At 37.8% G+C, this 19,258-nt stretch overlaps 1 protein-coding gene and 2 pseudogenes across 3 annotated transcripts; 2 read left to right on the top strand and 1 right to left on the bottom strand.

Moving 5' to 3' along the window:
- The first annotated feature begins 310 nt into the window (after positions 1-310).
- On the top strand, positions 311-455 carry LOC142861414 (uncharacterized; annotated as a pseudogene).
- Positions 456-1,391: 936 nt separating this feature from the next.
- LOC105876850 (uncharacterized) lies at positions 1,392-15,822 on the bottom strand. Of its 3 annotated transcripts, none has more exons than XM_012774791.2 (5): positions 15,679-15,822; positions 12,695-12,905; positions 7,842-7,968; positions 7,496-7,588; positions 1,392-5,443 (listed from the first exon to the last, which is right to left on the bottom strand). In XM_012774791.2, exons 2-5 carry the CDS (start codon positions 12,764-12,766, stop codon positions 3,426-3,428), a joined length of 2,310 nt encoding a protein of 769 aa, XP_012630245.2. In that variant the 5' UTR covers positions 12,767-12,905; positions 15,679-15,822; the 3' UTR covers positions 1,392-3,425. The 3 variants fall into 3 exon arrangements, with proteins under 3 accessions (XP_012630245.2, XP_012630243.2, XP_075849162.1); XM_012774789.2 differs by having other exon boundaries at positions 15,699-15,822; XM_075993047.1 differs by lacking the exon at positions 15,679-15,822 and having other exon boundaries at positions 12,695-14,544.
- LOC142861085 (transcription initiation factor TFIID subunit 13 pseudogene) lies at positions 10,581-10,930 on the top strand (annotated as a pseudogene).
- Positions 15,823-19,258: the final 3,436 nt, after the last annotated feature.

Here is a 19,258-nt window from a genome sequence, read left to right as displayed (position 1 = left end):
AAACTTGTACTGAGTGACTGAGTGTCTACTTTGTGCTGGGGCCATGCTGGGTAACTTGGACATAGCAGAAACAAGACAAAGTCCCAGGCTTCATGAGGCTGATAGTCCAGTGTGGAGGGGGGATAAAAACCAACAAAAAGAAATATTTCATATCAGATCAAATAGTGGTACTTGCCACTGAAATATAGCATAAAATAAGGTGGTAGGAAGTGACCCCAACAGATGTGTCACTTCAGGTACTATGGTGGGCTTAGGATAGGGGTAGAGGCTCTACAAAGAGGCAGCAGAGTTCTTTCAGAGAACACAGTCAATCGCTTCTCGGCCTTTTGGCTAAGATCAAGTGTAGTATCAGAGAACACAGTCAGTGCAAAAGCCCAAAGCCAGAACAAGCCTTTTTTATGTTAAAACAGCCAGAACTGGGATTGTTGATTAATAATGAAAAATGTTGACCACCTCCAACTGCAGCTTTCCAGATCCTATGATCTCTTTTATTATTGCTGTAGCTTTACACCATAAACATTAAAACCTAATATGTGAAAATAGAAATAAAATGTTATATGAAAGTTTGATATATGAAATAGAAAAATCACATAATCCAATAGTAATAATAAAATAGATACTATATATTATATAAAATGGAAACTTTATTATAGTAATGAATATACAATAAATATTACAATTTACTATACAACATGCTGTCAACACAATATAGTGCTGTCATGCTGCCAACACAAAATAGTATATAGTGATATGCACATATAAAATTATAATATATAAATCTAATTGTTCAGATATTTATAATCTATTATCTAATAAATAAGCTTTTATGAAATATAACAATACTTTTGAGATTCATCCATGTTGTAGTGAGTAACAATAAATCATTTCTTTTTGTCTGAGTCGTATTCCATTGTATAGATGTATAGAATTTGTTTAATCATTCACCCATTTAGGTACATTTAGTTGTTTCCAAATTTTTGGCAATTATGCAATTGCTGTGAACATTTATGTACAGATTTTTGTGTAACCATAATTTTTCACTTCTCTACAGTAAATACCTATGAGTGCGATTGCTTACTCATATATAAGTGTATGGTTAACTGTATAAGAAGCTGCCAAATTTTTGTCCTTTTATATTCCTTCCGGCAATGCATGAAAGTTTCCATTGCTCTGCATGCTTGCCAAGTCTTGGTACTGTGTTTTTATTTTTAGCCATTCTAAAATGTGTGGTATCCTGTTGTGGTTTTAATTTGAATTTTCATAATTACTAGTGTTGAGCATGTTTTCATCACCTTCTTCTCCATTTGTATCTCATACAATCTTATGGATGAGTCTCAAATACATCACATTAAATGAAAGAAGTCAGATCCAAAAGGAGACACACACACACACACACACACACACACACACACACAGTGACTACATTTATACAATGCAGAAAAATAAAAACTACAGAGATAGAAAACAAACCAGTGATTGCTAAGGGCTGGGAGTGGGGAGAGAGACTAACTAAAAAGGGATAGAAAAGAATTTTGGGGAGTGACAAAACTGTTCTGTCTCTTGATTGTGTTTATTGCATGATTATATGCATTTTTCAAAACTCTTAGAACTCTACACTAAAATGGCTGAATGTTACCATATGTAAATCATACTCCAATAAACATGTCTTTATTTATTTATTTATTTATTTATTTATTTATTTATTTATTTATTTATTTATTTATATTGAGACAGGGTCTCACTCTGTCACTCAGGCTAGAATGCAGTGATGAAACCATAGCTCACTGCAGCCTGATATTCCTGGGCTCAAGCAATCTTCTTGCCTCAGCCTCCTAAGTAGCTGGGACTACAGATGAACAGGGTTTTTGGAATCACGTTGGAGCTTTGAGATTTTGTAATCATGGCAGGGAATCCTGGAAGCAAGCATACACATGGGATTCCTTGTACTTCAGTTTTCCCTTCTTTAAATGTGTTGTCATCAGGACAAATGGTTTACAATGACTTCTGAGCTTTAGGGCCAGGAAGGATCACAGCTGAGGTAGACTAAAAGTGAAAAAGTTTGCTGTTGTTTTAGGCAACTTGGTTCTCTTGATTAGAGCCTATTATCTTACCACGTAGAAACAATCAGAGGAAACTGATGCAATAAGCAGGGGTCAATGCTCCCCAATGTGAGTTTATGGAACACTTGCTGTAAGCCAGGCATGGGCCTAAGCTCATGGTGGTGAATAAAACAGGGGAAAATGTTCTACTATAGAAGAAACTGACAAATGAGCAAAATATTAAATATAAAACACATCATGGTGGTAAGTGCTATGGAGAAGTATAAAGGAGGAAGGGTAGGGCCTGGAATTTTAAACCAAAGGGCAGGACTGGCTTATTAGGAGGTGTCATGGGAAGAAAACCATAAGGAAGTAAGCTACACAGATATAATGAAGAACTGCTTTTTTGAGAGGTAACTGCAAATACAAAGGCCCTGAGGCAGGAACTCAATGGATGTGTTTGAGATATATGAGGGAGTGCATGGCACATAGACATACACAGAGCAAACAGTGAACATAAGCTGGTGTTGGTTTTATCTAATAATATGAATTATTGATTTGTTATTATGAAAGTCACATCATTAAGGAAAGCAAATGAGTTGGAAGAACCGTGATAGCAGAAGGGAGACTTCAATAGACACAGGTAACCTGAAAATTCTTACCTCAAAGGCTTTCATGGGAGTGCTGGGAGTTCAAAAGGCGCTGTGCTACAGGTGAAAGGACAATGTACGCTTTTAAGGCTCAGAGACAGAGGTGGCTGATGAGGAGGCTGCTAGTCATGATGCTACATGACAACGGGGAGTCAGAATACACTGTGAGGTTTATGTCTGTGTACGTAAGGTTTTTTTTATTGCAGTATCTCTCTTGTGATAAAAATATTCAACGGGGCATTAGATACACACAACTAAGTTAGATGAAAAAAGAATGAAAAATCACCCACAATTATGTTAGACAATTTGTTCTGCAACAAACAACTCACAAAGCCTAAGATTTATCATCACTACCGTATATATTGTGTTGTTTTGCCATTCAATTTATTGGTACCATAATGATTCCACAGGAAACAGGATTATCATTAACATAATATAATCTTTCCTATGAAGAATTTGGTAACAGTGTTCCATCATAGTTTTCATAAAAGGCTTTTTCTAATGCACCTAATTGACTCAGTTCCTTCTCAGTATGAGTGTCCCAAGGTTTAATGAGGCTAATGACAATTTAGGAAGCTTCCCCCTCCTCATTGAGTACATGCAGAGTTATTGTCTTCTGAACAGTCATGTGTGACATTTTGATGGGGACATTTCTGCTTAGACAATAGTGTCCTGCATGGATTCAATAATATACAATTAAACCTGTCCTCAGTGAGGTTTTCTCACTCTGTTTCTCTCAAGTGTGAATACTCTGATGCATGTTGAGCACTGATTTCTGAACAAAACCTTTCCCACAGACTGCACACTTGTAGGGTTTGTCTCCTGTGTGTGTTGTCTGATGTTTATTCAAATTTGACCTGTCAGTAAAAGCCTTCCCACACTCAGCACACACATAAGGCTTCTCTCCTGTGTGAATTCGCTGATGCACTTGGAGCTGTGATTTCTTAGTGAAAGATTTCCCACAGTCACTGCATTCATAAGGTTTCTCCCCAGTGTGAATTCTGTGATGTGTAATCAACTCTGACTTCTGTCTAAAGGTCTTCCCACATTCAGAGCACATGTAGGGCTTTTCTCCTGTATGAGTTTTCTGGTGTTTACTGAGATTTGACCTGCCACTAAAGGCTTTCCCACACTCAGCACACACATAGGGTTTCTCTCCTGTGTGAATTGGCTGATGCACCAGGAGCTGAGACTTGGACGTGAAGGATTTCCCACAATCACTGCATTCATAAGGTTTCTCTCCAGTGTGAATTCTCTGGTGAGTAATAAAGTTTGACTTCCGAATGAAGGCTCTTCCACACTCAGTGCACACATAAGGTTTCTCTCCTGTGTGAATCTTCTGATGCACAATGAGTATTGATTTCTGGTTGAAAGCTTTCCCACATTCGTGGCATTCATATTGTCTCTCTCCAGTATGAATTTTCTGGTGTATATTGAGATGTGATTTCTGGGTGAAGGCTTTTCCACAGGTACTACATTCGTAAGGTTTCTCTCCAGTATGGATTCTCTGATGTGTAATCAAATCTGACCTCTGAGTGAAGGCCTTTCCACATTTAGAGCATATATATGCTTTCTCTCCTGTGTGAGTTTTCTGATGTGTAATTAGATTTGACCGGTTGGTGAATGCCTTCCCACATTTATTGCACATATAGGGTTTTTCTCCTGTGTGAATTCGTTTATGCACATGGAGTTGTGACTTGGAAGTAAAGAATTTCGCACACTGACCACATTTATAAGGTTTCTCTCCAGTATGAATTATTTGATGTGCAACCAAGTGTGCCTTCTGGATGAAGGCCAATCCACATTTCATGCATACATATGATTTTTCTCCTGTATGAATTCTCTGGTGTACTGTGAGCGCTGATTTCTGAGTGAAGGCTTTTCCGCAGTCATTGCATTCATAAGGTTTCTCTCCAGTGTGAATTCTCTGATGTATAATCAACTCTGACCTATATGTAAAAGCCTTTCCACATTCAGTACATATGGAAGATTTCTCTCTAATTTGAACTTTTTTATGTGTCATGAGGTTAGAACTATTATCAAAGAACTTGTCATACTGAGTACATCTATAGGGCTTTACTCTTGTGTGAGTTCGTTGATGTACCTGAAGTTGTGACTTAGAAATGAAAGATTTCCCACAGTTACTGCATTCATATGGTTTTTCTCCAGTATGAATTCTTCGGTGTGCAATTAAGTGTGTCTTCTGGATGAAGGCCTGTCCACATTCAATACATATGTAGGATCTCTCACCTGTATGAATTTTCTGGTGCATCTTGAGTGTGGACTTTTGTGTGAACGCTTTTCCACAATCACTGCATTCATGATGTCTCTCTCCAGTATGAATTTTCTCATGTATACTGAGATCTGAGTTATAAGAGAAGCCTTTCCCACATTCACTGCATTGATAGAGTTTTTCTCCGGTATGAATCCTCTGATGCCTGAAGAGAGAAGATACTTGGAAAAAGGATTTTCCACATTCATTGCATTTATAGGGCTTCTCTCTAGTATGAGTTCTTTGATGCATAATGAATTCATGTTTCTCTACAAAAGCCTTCCCACATTCAATACATACATAGAGTTTTTCTCCTGTATGAACTTTCAGATGTACCTTTACTTGTGACCTCTGAGTGAAGATCTTTCCAAATTCAGCATATTTATAAGATTTCTCCCCAAGATGAATTTTCTGATGTTGAGAGAATTCTTGTTTATAACTGACAATTTTTTGACATTGATTATAGTCCCATAATTTTTGTCCTGTTGGGAGTACACTCATGGTCAGTATAGGAAGATATGTTACCATATGTAGTAATCTTTTTAACATTCTTTGATGTATTATTTCAATTATGACTTTGTAAATATAAATTATGCTTTAAACCATTTATAACTGACTGAATTGAGGGGGCCTTTTGGAAAAAGAAGCAATGTTTGGGGTCACATGAATTATTTTTCTAATATCTTTTTATTCATAATGCCTCTTTGTAGCAATATTCTCTTGAAGAAAGCAACATCACTTAAAGATATATTTTCTCTTTGCTGACAGATCTCCAGCTCATCACCAATCTGCCACAATTCTTCTAAAATGAAATACAGCCTACCATCACTTCTATCATCATCTTCCCTTTGAATGTACAAAGAAGTGTTTTCAGAGACTTGTTAAGGTTAGAAATAAGGTTAGAATTCATTAGGAATAAGGTTAGCAATAAGGTTAGAAACTAAAATTCCCTTTCTCAAAGGAGAAACAGGTTCCCTAGCTAAGGAACAGCTAGCAGAGGCAAGAGGAGAGGGTACCAATGGCTCATTCCAGTTGAATACAGAGGAAAGGGTGAGGTGAGTAACTTGATGAGGAGAGTGGTCACAGTATACTCATAGGAAACATTTTGGGAAACAATTCAACAGTTATAGGAAATATACTAGATGAATAACTAAACATGGATAGATGTTCAAAAAGGTTAAAAAAAAAAAAAAAAGAAACACAGCATAGTAACATTCTTATAAACTGATGATCTATACCCATAATTCACTTTGAATTTTACAGCCTGCATCAATTCAAAAATATTTCCTCATATAAAACAGTGGCTTGGCCGGGCGCGGTGGCTCACGCCTGTAATCCTAGCTCTCTGGGAGGCCGAGGCGGGCGGATTGCTCGAGGTCGGGAGTTCAAAACCAGCCTGAGCAAGAGCGAGACCCCGTCTCTACTATAAATAGAAAGAAACTAATTGGCCAACTAATATATATAGAAAAAATTAGCCGGGCATGGTGGCGCATGCCTGTAGTCCCAGCTACTTGGGAGGCTGAGACAGAAGGATCGCTTGAGCCCAGGAGTCTGAGGTTGCTGTGAGCTAGGCTGACGCCACGGCACTCACTCTAGCCTAGGCAACAAAGTGAGACTCTGTCTCAAAAAAAAAAAAAAAAAAAATAAAAAAAATAAAAAAAAAAAAATAAAACAGTGGCTTATCATGGGAAGGTGGAGAAAGCACAGAAAAGGGAATAAATAAAAAATAATAATAATACAGAATCCTCACATAAACTCATGATGATAGTGTGTCCTAAACTCTGGACTATGATTAAACTCAAACTTCATCAGGTGAAGTATAAACATAAAGCAATAACAAACAAACAAACAAACAAAACACCAATCAAGCAGATCCTGGTCAGTGTGGAATTACTGAGGCAACATTAGAAGGAAATGGCAGGAAGGATGATTAATGTGAAACATAGTAGAAAGGTACTCCCAAAGATTAAGTGCCAGCAACTCCTTAAGTTATCAGCTGGATGAAAGGCATGGACAATTGGGAAGAAGTGAGAAATTTCATGGCAGTGAGTATGGAGAAAATATAATAGGAAGACAGCCTGCTGGAGATAAAGTTATGATGCATCTCAGAGTGAGAAATAAATAAATAAAAGGGTACAAGCAGGTGAGGGAATGCGTAATGTGGTAATTATGAAAGAAAGTAGATCATGGATTGACTGAATGTATAAAGAAAGACCCTAAGACTATAAGGAAGGTAGGAAAGAAAGAATGTTAGAGAAAAGAAACATATCAAGAAAGAAAGATCTTTAATGAGGCAGATTGGCACATGACTCGGAATCCAAAAAGCCAAGAAGACAGAAATGACAAAGATCATCCAGGTGGAAGGCATTTAGACAACTGAGAGGCCAACAATGTCACAGTTCCTCAAACAATATAAAAAATGTGGAACCTTCCAGAAGAGTCAGGTTAATAGCATTCCAAAGGATCCAGTCTTTCTCAAGACAAGGGAGACTTACTTCCCTGTCTTCCACCTGCCTAGGTCATGACTCACTTACCTGGACAGCTCTGAAGTGGATTCTCCCCCTGCAATGCCCATGGTTCCTTTCCTTGCTCCAACATGATAACCTCTTCTTTGGGAACTTGATATCCTGTACATGGGAGATGATACAGGATGGGGTCCAGCTAATTATGTTTCAGAGACCAACCAATGAAGTCTTATTATTGTTCAATGAGGGTTTGTTCCTTAGAAAAGTAACCATATATTTCTGAGAACAGAGTAATATTCTGAGTGCCATAAAAAGATAAACCCTGGAAAATGAAGAACAAAACCATCACCTATTTAAGATGTCTCATAGCATTTATCACCTGAGGATGGAAACACTTCTAGTGAGGCCTCCTTACCTACTGAGAGCAGGTGTCTGTAGGTCTCTAGCATCACATCCCGGTAGAGGTTTCTCTGAGAAGGGTCAAGGTGCTGCCATTCCTCTCTGCTGAAATCTATAGTCACATCCCTTAACGACACTGATCCCTGTAAGGGTACAATCCTGTTCAATATGAATAGTTATCTTTTGAGGATAGAAAGACTATAGTTAGGTATGGAACATGGGATTTGTTGTTGTATTTATTTAGCTCCTCTTTTTAAAAACTCACACCTTATTTCCTTATATTATGAAAAATTCCAAACAGAGAAAATTTGAAAGACTTGTACAATAAAAACCTGTATACCCACAACATAGGATCTATCATTAAAACTACTCTACTTGTTTTATCACACACCTATCTACACCATTATCCATCCGTCTTACTTTTTTTGCATTTCAAAGTATACTACAGATGCCATTATACTTCCTGCTAAATATTTCAGAATGCAAATCATTAACTAGAGAATAATATTTGTTTAATTTTTTCAGTAAAATTTACATATAATTAAATGCTATCTAGTTTTAGGCATTTTGTGGACTTACAGAAGTCCAGCAAAGAATTTATGCTATTTGTTCTATACCATAATCAATCATTTCTTTTTCTTGTTTTCTTTTAAGAGATGGCGTCTCACTCTGTCACCCAGGCTGGAGTACAGTGGTGCTCATAAGTCACTGCAGCCTCCAATACCTGGCCTCAAGAGATTCTCCAACCTAAGGCTCCAGAGTAGTTGGGATTACAGGCACATGCCACCATGCTTGCCTAATTTTTCTTATTATTTCTTGTAGATATGCAGTCTCACTGTATCACCCAGGCTGAATTATTCATTTTTCAAAACTGGCAATTAAAAAAGGCTGTCTTTTAGTCTTATAGCAACTGGATGAATCAACTGTGATATACTTTCTGAGCAATTTAGAACTACCCATTATGCTAGTCCTGGGAACTTAGAAATGAATTATTTATGTTCTAAATATTCTAGCCACTTTAAAAACTTGGAAAATAAAGAAGACTAAAGTTACAAAAGACATAAGTTCATCAAGGTCTTGAAAAGTATATCTCCATGTGGGACACATGGCCCAAAAGAAAATTTGCATTGTACATGAGGGAGTAAGTTTACAGTCCATAGAGGTGAAGAATTTAAGAAGATAAGAATAATAATACAGCATATGGAGTGAGGAGGACATTCCCCAGAAGACATGAACAATGGTGGAAAAATAGGAAAATATACAATGAGTTTGGGGAACAGCAAATAATCTCTATATAAATGGATAGACTTCTACATGATGTGTCAGAACAGCATCACAGACAAGCATGGATTTTTTTACTTTTAGTACAGGTAATTAAGATAATCAGATTTATAACTAAAATATTTTTTGCTATAAGATCTGTATTGCAGGATAACCAAACAAACAACTGATGAGTACAAGTTCTTAATAGAATGATTCTAGCTAATAAAAAAGATTAAAATTTAAGTATCACCATTTACAACTACTACTGAAATAATAATCATTGATCAAAATAAAAAATAATTAATCAAAATCAATAATCATTAATGGTTGCTGAAATGGTTCAGGTGAAAGGCTGAAGAAAAATTTATAATGGATGGATCAGCTAATAATATCTGCATCCACCCATCAATTTTAACATGACAAAAAGAGAAATGACCAGATATTATGTGCCTCCTGATATGACATAGTAATGAATATCATTATACCACCTATGAAAATATTCTTGCAAAAAAATAAAAAAAACATTTAAACCCGAATCTCATCAAGTCTCAAGATCGAACAAGCCATTCAAAGTCAATGGGAAGGAGAAATGAACATATTGAACAATATCAAGACAAAAACATCAGCTAAAGCCAGAAGGCAGCAAATGAACCATTTCTTCAAAAAATAAATTACAGAAGAAAAAATATGGAGGAGAATCTTTTCTTTATTAAAAGAACCATTCTAACCAAATGTAACTTCCAGAACTTGTTTGGCTCTTAACTAAAATGAACTGACATTAAAATGACATTTATAACACATTTTGAGAAATTCAAATGATAGGTATTAGATGATGTCAAGGAATTACTGTTATTTTGTTTTAGGTGTGATAATAGCTTACTGGTTATGTTAAATAAAAAGTAAAAAAAATCCTGGTGTCTTAGAGATACGTGCCAAAGTACTTTCAGATAAATCATGGTGTTTGGGAATTATTTAAAAATAATCCAGCAGCTGGGTTTGAGGGTTGTTTTTTTTTTTTTTTTTTTTTTTTTTTTTTTTTCTTTTTTTTTTTTTTTGAGACAGAGTCTCGCTTTGTTGCCCAGGCTAGAGTGAGTGCCGTGGCGTCAGCCTAGCTCACAGCAACCTCAAACTCCTGGGCTCGAGTGATCCTTCTGCCTCAGCCTCCCGGGTAGCTGGGACTACAGGCATGCGCCACCATGCCCGGCTAATTTTTTATATATATATATATATATCAGTTGGCCAATTAATTTCTTTCTATTTATAGTAGAGACGGGGTCTCGCTCTTGCTCAGGCTGGTTTCGATCTCCTGACCTTGAGCAATCCACCCGCCTCGGCCTCCCAAGAGCTAGGATTACAGGCGTGAGCCACAGCGCCCGGCCTTGAGGGTTGTTTTTAATGACATAAGAATTACAAACTGGAAGTGAGGCAGCTGAAGTAGTAAAACCCACTGGAAGTGAGCTATTGGGGCACTGTAGGCTTGTTGGCTGGTGGGATGGTAGATGAGGAGGAAGACACCATCTTTGAGGAAGAAAATAAATTGGAGGAGGTAAAGAAGAAAGAGACTTTTTTTCTAAAGATTTGAGATGTATGACTTTGGAGACGACCAGAATACTTATACTGAGTCAGTAGATATTTCTTGAGGACCTTGTCATAGAGTTCATCACTGAAATGACTCCCAAGGCAATGTTGACTAGAAGACAAGGTTGAGTACAAGTTGAAGATATTGTTTTCTTGATTCGAAAGGACCCAAGGAAGTTTGCTAGAGTTAAAGATTTGCTTACTGTAAATGTGGAATTGAAACAAACTAGAAAAGCATTTGATGAAGCAAACTATGGATCTTGACACCTTTTGTAGTTTCTGCAACTCCATTATGTTCTCAGGAAAACATATATAATATTAATAATTGTTTATTTTCTACAGTAAGGTCCTGACATCTACCTACGTAAATGAAAGGTGGAGAAACACAGAGTTATTTGCCTTGTGATTGCTGTTTCTTTACAAATTACAGCTTTAGCTTCACTCCATTCTTCCTATATTCTAGATAAAAATTATAAGATAACCAAACATAAAATTGTCTAGCAATAACAGACCTGGAAATTCACTGAGATTCAGCTAAGACACTTAATTCAGGTTACTAAACCCTAAAATTAAATTATACTACTTCTTATATTTCCAATAGAAAGAAAAGATATGACAGAATGTCCAATGCTACATTGATCACAATATTAATATTTCCTGTGTTTTACCAAATAAACATTAAAAAGTAATATGTAGGAAGATTGGATAATAGGACACTTTTCTGTGAAATCCAAAGAAAAACAAATGTAGCTGTTTTCACTTGCATACAGAAATAAGCAAACAAACAAAAAAAAACCACCATAAATAAAATAAAAACTACAGCCGGGCGCGGTGGCTCACGCCTGTAATCCTAGCTCTCTGGGAGGCCGAGGCGGGCGGATTGCTCGAGGTCAGGAGTTCGAAACCAGCCTGAGCAAGAGCGAGACCCCGTCTCTACTATAAATAGAAATAAATTAATTGGCCAACTAATATATATATACAAAAAATTAGCCGGGCATGGTGGCGAATGCCTGTAGTCCCAGCTACTTGGGAGGCTGAGGCAGGAGGATTGCTTGAGCCAGGAGATTGAGGTTGCTGTGAGCTAGGCTGACGCCATGGCACTCACTCTAGCCTGGGCAACAAAGCGAGACTCTGTCTCAAAAAAAAAAATAAAAAATAAAAAAAAATAAAAACTACAATAAAACTGATCATCTACATAGGGAGACATGGATGGACAGAGGAAAGGTGAATGAACAGAGGAAAGGTGAATGAACCACAGTCCCATCTTTCCCCTGAATTTGTTTCACCATAATACTTTTCAGCACATTTCTTTTTATATTTTTCTAATTTTTGAACTAAGCATATATATTGCCCATTCAAAAAATTAAAGTATTCCTAATAAAGTATCACAATATCTTCAGAGGGATAAGAAATAATATTACACCCACAAAATAAGAACAGGATGCTAAGAAAAAAGAATATTTAGAAAACAAACTAAAGTATTTAAATCTCAAAATGTTGCATTAAAATGCTGATACATGCATTGAACAGCTCAGTAAGAGCTGGAAGACAAAGTTGATGAAGTTTCCCAGATAGGATAGCAGCAAAGAAATAGAAAATAGTAGAGGAAAAATATAGAGAACCAACATCTGTAAAACAAAAATTTCAAAAAGAAAATAGAGAAAATATTTGTGTTTGGAGAGGCAATGTAGGAAGAAATGGAAAAATACCTTCAAAATCCCATACAAAATTGACTTAACTAGGTATTCTATCTATAGTCAAAAGATCAAAATAGTTTCAGGATCAAATAAGCAACAGTTTTCCTTGACAGTCCACCTATCCACTGTTACACACTCACTTGGCTTCTAGAGATGGAGACATTACCCAAGTGTTGCTCATTCTTAACAGAAGATCAAGATTTCAGGAGCAGCAAGTCTAGAGTCTGGCTGCTTCCTTTGGCCAATCTGCCTCTGCCCAGAGACTCTGGTGACTGATCAGAGATATCTATTCCTGGGATGAATTCCCAAACCTGAGACGACAACTCCTCACCTCATATGAGCTGTTATGATCCTCTGGAGACAGGACTGGGGATCTCTGGGGTGAGGTCCAATTAGCTGGCATGGCCAACTGGGTTGCAACCCTTGTTCTCTAGGGAGCCTGAAGCTTAGCAGTATTCTGTAAACTCAAGCAGAGCTGCTAGGTGATCTGGACTCTGGAGGAAGATCTGACCCAAGGGTTCTCTCTAGAGACACCAAGAAACCTAAAAAGAAAATGTCCACATAGTCAGTCATTCAACATAAACACTTCCTAGATACACCAAGGTGCAGGTTCCTGAGCAAAAAACCAGAGCAGTGGTTCTCAAACTTGGATATGCATTCAAGTCATCTGGAGGGCTTGGAAAAATATAGTTAAAAAGTCTGATCCTGGCCGGGCGCGGTAGCTCACGCTTGTAATCCTAGCACTCTGGGAGGCCGAGGCAGGCGGATTGCTCAAGGTCAGCAGTTCAAAACCAGCCTGAGCGAGACCCCGTCTCTACTATAAAAAATAGAAAGAAATTAATTGGCCAACTAATATATATATATAAAAAAATTAACCGGGCATGGTGGCATGTGCCTGTAGTCCCAGCTACTCGGGAGGCTGAGGCAGTAGGATTGCTTAAGCCCAGGAGTTTGAGGTTGCTGTGAGCTAGGCTGACGCCATGGCACTCACTCTAGCCTGAGCAACAAAGCGAGACTCTGTCTCAAAAAAAAAAAAAAAAAAAAAAAAAAGTCTGATCCTGACCCCTAGAATTTTTGATTCAGAAGGTCTGAAGAAGGTCCCAAGAATTTTCATTTCTAACGAGTGCTCAGATAATGCTGATGCTGATAGTCCAGGGACCACATTTTTAGTTAGGAGCAGTGATGTGGAGAATATAAAGCTTAACAAAATCTGTGATATGTATTAGTCAATGTGAAATATGGAAAAGACCATAAAATTTGGAATAACAATACTGCAGATTTGAATTGCAGCTCTGCCACATTTCAGTTATGAAATTATGAAGAAGTTATTTCAATTTTAGTTGCAGAAATGAGGATAAAATGCCTAGCTCATAGTTCTGAAAATTAAATGAGATGATGCTTGTAAAGAATTCCACACCTCCCTAGCACATGAGAATCATGCAGTATCAGCAATTAACATGATCTATCACACATGAAAACTTAATATAAAAGTAATATAATCAAACAAGTAAAACAATATACCAGACGATACTGATCTATATATGTGACAAAGTGCTATTCAATTGTGCACAAGATATTCATTGCATAAATGGTGGTGATATAACTGGCCATCTTCCTGGAACAAAACAAAGTACATCGCCATCACAAAGTATTCAGTAGACAAATTCGAGTAGGGCTGAACATTTAAATATATGTATTTTTGGCCGGGTGCGGTGGCTCATGTCTGTAATCCTAGCACTCTGGGAGGCCGAGGCAGTCGGATTGCTTGAGGTCAGGAGATCGAAACCAGCCTGAGCAAGAGCAAGACCCCGTCTCTACTATAAATAGAAAGAAATTAATTTGCCAACCAATATATATAGAAAAAAATTAGCCGGGCATGGTGGCGCATGCCTGTAGTCTCAGCTACTCAGGAGGCTGAGGCAGAAGGATTGCTTCAGCCCAGGAGTTTGAGGTTGCTGTGAGCAAGGCTGATGCCACTGCACTCACTCTAGCCTGGGCAACAAAGCGAGACCCTATCTCAAATAAGTAAGTAAATAAATAAATAAATGTATTTTTCAAACCCTAAAGAATATTAAAATAAATTTTAGGAGTATATATCTATATAACATTGTGGTGGAGTGAGAAGGATCTTACTCCACAAGAGGATATCAAGAAGTTATAAGAGAAAAAACATATTTCTGATTAGATGATATTTCCTAATTTTATATTAAAATATAACATTAAAATCAAAATAAAAATATATATAATCTTTTGTTAATGTATGATGATAGTTTGCTTTTAATGTTAAAACAACTTTAGCAATCACTAGGAAAAAATAAGTCAAGAGAAAAATCTACAAAAAATATGAACATTCACAAAAAAAGAAACAAATGGAAATTAACAAAAAAGGTGTCAATTTTACTAACAATGAAAATTCATCAGAGCAATTAGATATAATTTTCCCTCAGAATTGTAAAAACTTAAAAAAAAACAACACCCAGTGCCTGAAAGCATTTGGGAAAATGAGTTCTTTTATAAATTGTTAGTGGATGCTTGAATTGCTATAATATATTTGGGGCTATTTTATCATATCAATTATTAAAAATACACAACAGTTTCTAACAATATAGCTTCAAATATACAAAGAAGAACCTGACAGAAGGAAGGACAAATAACCTTTCCAGCGTGAGTAATTTACCTTCCCCTGTAATGAATCAAGCAGACAAAATAATCTGAGGAGATACATATATTAACGATATGCCTAATGAGTATCTATAACAATACAACTAGAGAACTTATGCATATTATTTTTATTTAACTGATGTGACATTTATGAAAACTAACCATGAACTAAGCACCTTTTGAACTTGTGCTTTACCCACAGACATCATCTGAAACAGAAAATGCACTTCTAAATAAACTCATGGCTCAAAGAAAAAAAAAAGCTGAATTAAAAAAAAAAACTTAGATTTAAACAAATAAACAAAAAAATGCTACACACCAAAGCTTGTGAATCTTTATATTAAAAGGCGGCTGAAAATTAACGACCTAAACTTTCAACTCAGCTTAGAAAGCAAGCTAATCACAGACCCCACCTGTCACCATAGCTGACACCTACACGCCTTCAGTCACGGACCACAAAGTGCCATCACTGACCCCCAAACCTCAACCACTCAGCTCAAAGAGCCCCGTCACCGACCCGAGAAACTCCCATCACAGACAACCACCAACGGACGCCACAGGCCCCCACAACAATAAACTCAAAAACCACCATAACTAACTCCATGGAAAACCTCCCTTCCCCCATGACAGACTTCACAGAATCACTAATCGCACCCAACCAAAACCTCAGAGACCTCGGGGCACTGGAATACGGAAATGGTCCTGACGCCAGCGGCGAAAAAGCCTCCCAGGACCACAATAACTTCCGGTCTGACTTCTAGCACCTCCCTTGACGGACTGTTGGTATTGCGCATGCCCTCAATGTACTTGGAACACTCGTTTAGCGGTCAACTGGGCTCAGATACTCCGTTAGGGATATTGTGGAGTTTCCGTACGACAGAATGTTGGGCAGAGAAAATGGCCGCGCCCGTCGGTGTTTCCTAGTGCGGACCGCCATGTTGGAAGCGTATCCATTCCGTACAGCAGAGGAATCAGCCTTTCTCAAGTTTCATAGAGTAAGGCTGAGATTCTCAAATAAAATGCAGGCATGTGACCCTTGTCTGAAGTAACAGGCTTCTACTCAGGAGGAGGAAGTTCCTGGAGTGGAGTCTGGAGCTCAGTTAGCTAAGAAATGCTAAGTTACCCCTCTGGATACAGCACGCTGCTGGACACAATTATCTGCTGAGCAGATAAGGGACAAATCAATACGGTATAATCCACTTTTTCGAGAAACTACTATGGGAGGGAGTGGTCAATATGGGAGTGAGCTCCTGGGTGAAACCCCCGAGGAGTCTGAGAGACTTCAGAATGGAAGGCAGGCTGCAGGAAGGGTGCTAAAACTTTAATGGGAGAAACCATCTTGGGAAACAGGATAGATGTAGTAGTCCTTTCTTGGTTGAAGTCACCAGAGGAGGAAGCAAGAGGAAGGAGAAGTCGAGGTGTCTTCTGAAGGGCTGGGGCATGGGAGGAGAGGGAAATGGAGATTTGAAGCCCCCGCATTGATCTCCATTAGCCTCTGCACTAACTCGACTAGAATAGGCAGCAATTATAAAAATAATAATGGCCTTTAATATGGCCAACGTGTGACAGAAAGTGACTAAAGAAAGCTTTGCTATTTTTATTTATCTTGAAATTAAAATGTAATTAATAACAATGAAACCTTAAATCCAGTCACTAGCTCTGCCACTTGCTGCTTCTATATGGAAATTATGAAGCAACTAACACTCTCATACCCCTGCTTGGACTGGGGAAGGGGGACACAGTGCAGGTAGGAAGCTGTAAAGATACAATTCCTTTCACCTGGTGAGCTCCTAAATATTCTTCACAAGCCAGCTTCTGCCAGGAAGTTCTACCTGACAGTAGTGGGAGGTTCTATCTATGTTCTACTGGAAGTGTTTACTCCCAACAGGTGGGGAACTTCTTTTGAGGAAATTGGACCTACATTCTGATGTGGACATGCTGGATACCTTCAGGCCAGTTATGTCCCTCTCTGGGACTCAGTTTAAAAATAGGGCCAGTTAGACAATTCGATTCTGTTTATCCCAGGTTCTCTTTCTTCTCCCAAAGGATGGTCTAAGGAAAAATCTGCAGAAGTCCATTAGTGAACACAGGCCTCGACCAGAGGCCTAAGAATTGCTGTTAATTTTGTCAGTAATGTGATTATGTTAAAAAGAGGGATTCATAGGGTAATATTTATGGGTGGAATAATATTAGGTTTTAAAACTCCACCGAGGAGAGGTATATGGATGAAACAAGAATAACATTTGATAATAAGCTAATAAAGGTTGATAAGTCTTGAAGCAGGGTGATGAGTACATAGAGTTGTACATTGTAATGTTCTCTTCTATTCCTTAATATTTCTGTGAAAATTTTATAGCAAAAACTTAAAAAGAAAGGAATTAAAAACCATTTATAGGGAAATATTATCAAAAAGACAGCAGGTATGGTGATAGTATTATACAAACACAGGCATGCCTCAGATATTTCAGGTTCAGTTAGTTCCAGCCACAATAAAACAATTTTTAAAATTTTTTCCATCCACACTTGGCACTCTTCTGGATGCAAAAAAAAACAAAAAAAAAAAAAAAAAAAAAAAAAGAAACAAAGAAACAAAAAAAGAAAAATATATAAAAAGAAAGAAAAAATTTTAAAAATAAAAAATAAATTTTTCCAGAGCACATGAAATTTATATTTAAACTACACCATGCAATAGTATACTGTAATAGCATTATGTCTAAAAAGAAAGAATTTACACACCTTAAGTAAAGAAGACTTTATTGCTAAAAAATACTAAAAATCGTGAGCATTCAGTGAGTCACAATCTTTTCACTGGTGGAGGATCTTGCCTGGTTCCAAATATATGACATCTGGAAAAGGCAAAACTATAGACACAATAAAAAGTTGCCATGGTTAGCAGGGAGGAAGGGATGAATACACAGACACAGCAATTTGAGGTCACTGAAACTACTCTTTGTGCTACTTTAGTGGTGGCTACATATCATTCTTCATTTGTCCCAACCCATAAAATGTACAACATCAAGAGTGAACACTAATGTAAACTATGGCCTTTGTTGGGTGATTGATGAGTGACAGTGTAGAGTCACCAATTGCCAACAAATGTACCACTCTGGAGGGAGATGTTTATTATAAGGGAGGCTTTGCATAAGTGGCGGTAGGGGATATATGGGAAAACTCTACTTTCTATCCAATTTTACTGTGAAGCTAAAACTTCTCTTATAAATAGTCATATATGTGTGTGTGTGTGTGTTCACATGTCAGTACTATAATATTAGATTACAATAAATATAAGAGGAATAACTCAAAGTCATGTACAATAAAATGTGTTTCCCTCCATGAGGCTAGGGAATGCTGAGGATGGTCAGATACTTGTGTCATATGATGACTAATAATATTAACAACAGGACCCCTTTGGACTCTGCTGGCTCTGCTTCAGTAACTCACTTCATCCTCCCATATCCCGTTTTATAGGTGAGGCAATTGAGGCACAGAGGAGGTTGCTGGACAGGCCTGTGTCCCTAAGTGGATCAGTGTTGCCACCTAGATTTGAATCCACATCCACAGCTTTTATTGTTCTGCTTACATCAATCCTTGTGCAGTAAATACTTAGCTCAACTTGTGGTCTCCTCGGGCCTGCAGATCCTCCCTGGCTCATCGTGGGTCTGTAACCCCCTCACTCAGAGGGAGGGGTCTGAGGCTGGAACCTAATCCCTCATCCCAATCTCCCAGGGTTGCTGTCCATGAAAACGTGGAGAAGGAGTGCTAAAGAATTTGCAGTAGCCACAAGTGACTGATGGCCTCATGAAGCAATGTGGGCAATGAGGAATCAACAGACACAGTATTAGTGGGGGCCAATGGGGAACCAGTAAATACTACCTGGATTTAATGGAGGGGTGAGACACAATGTTGATGGTTAATGGGCATCAAAAGACATTGGACTGGTTGTTAATGGGGTTCCTATAAGAAGGGGTAGTGGAGGCTCCAAAGTACAAATGGAAAATGTGAAGATTATGGTTCATTATCAGTCACTATCCTTACATGACAGGAGGGAGGTAGGTCAACAGTATGTGCTATACTGGGGACATCACCTGACATGCTGTACTGGGAAGTTATAGACACTGCTAGGTGAGTAATGGGAGGTAAGTGGTCATCATTGTGATGGTCAAACAAATGGAGCAAAATACAAGATGTCCTGCTGAAGGTATGATGACAGTTATCAGGAGAAAATAATAGTTGG

Source organism: Microcebus murinus, chromosome 16, assembly GCF_040939455.1.
Source record: "Microcebus murinus isolate Inina chromosome 16, M.murinus_Inina_mat1.0, whole genome shotgun sequence".
In the NCBI taxonomy this organism is placed as follows: Eukaryota; Metazoa; Chordata; class Mammalia; order Primates; family Cheirogaleidae; genus Microcebus; species Microcebus murinus.
This window is presented reverse-complemented; position numbering and strand designations above follow the sequence as displayed.

Bases quoted from the DNA above. Each gene is read 5' to 3' on its own strand.
- LOC105876850 (XM_012774791.2), bottom strand. From the start codon at position 12,766: ATGCCAGCTAATTGGACCTCACCCCAGAGATCCCCAGTCCTGTCTCCA. The intron at 7,969-12,694 runs GTGAGGAGTTGT...GTACCCTTACAG, and splicing joins ATCATAACAGCTCATATGAG to GGATCAGTGTCGTTAAGGGA. The intron at 7,589-7,841 runs GTAAGGAGGCCT...TCCCATGTACAG, and splicing joins CAGACACCTGCTCTCAGTAG to GATATCAAGTTCCCAAAGAA.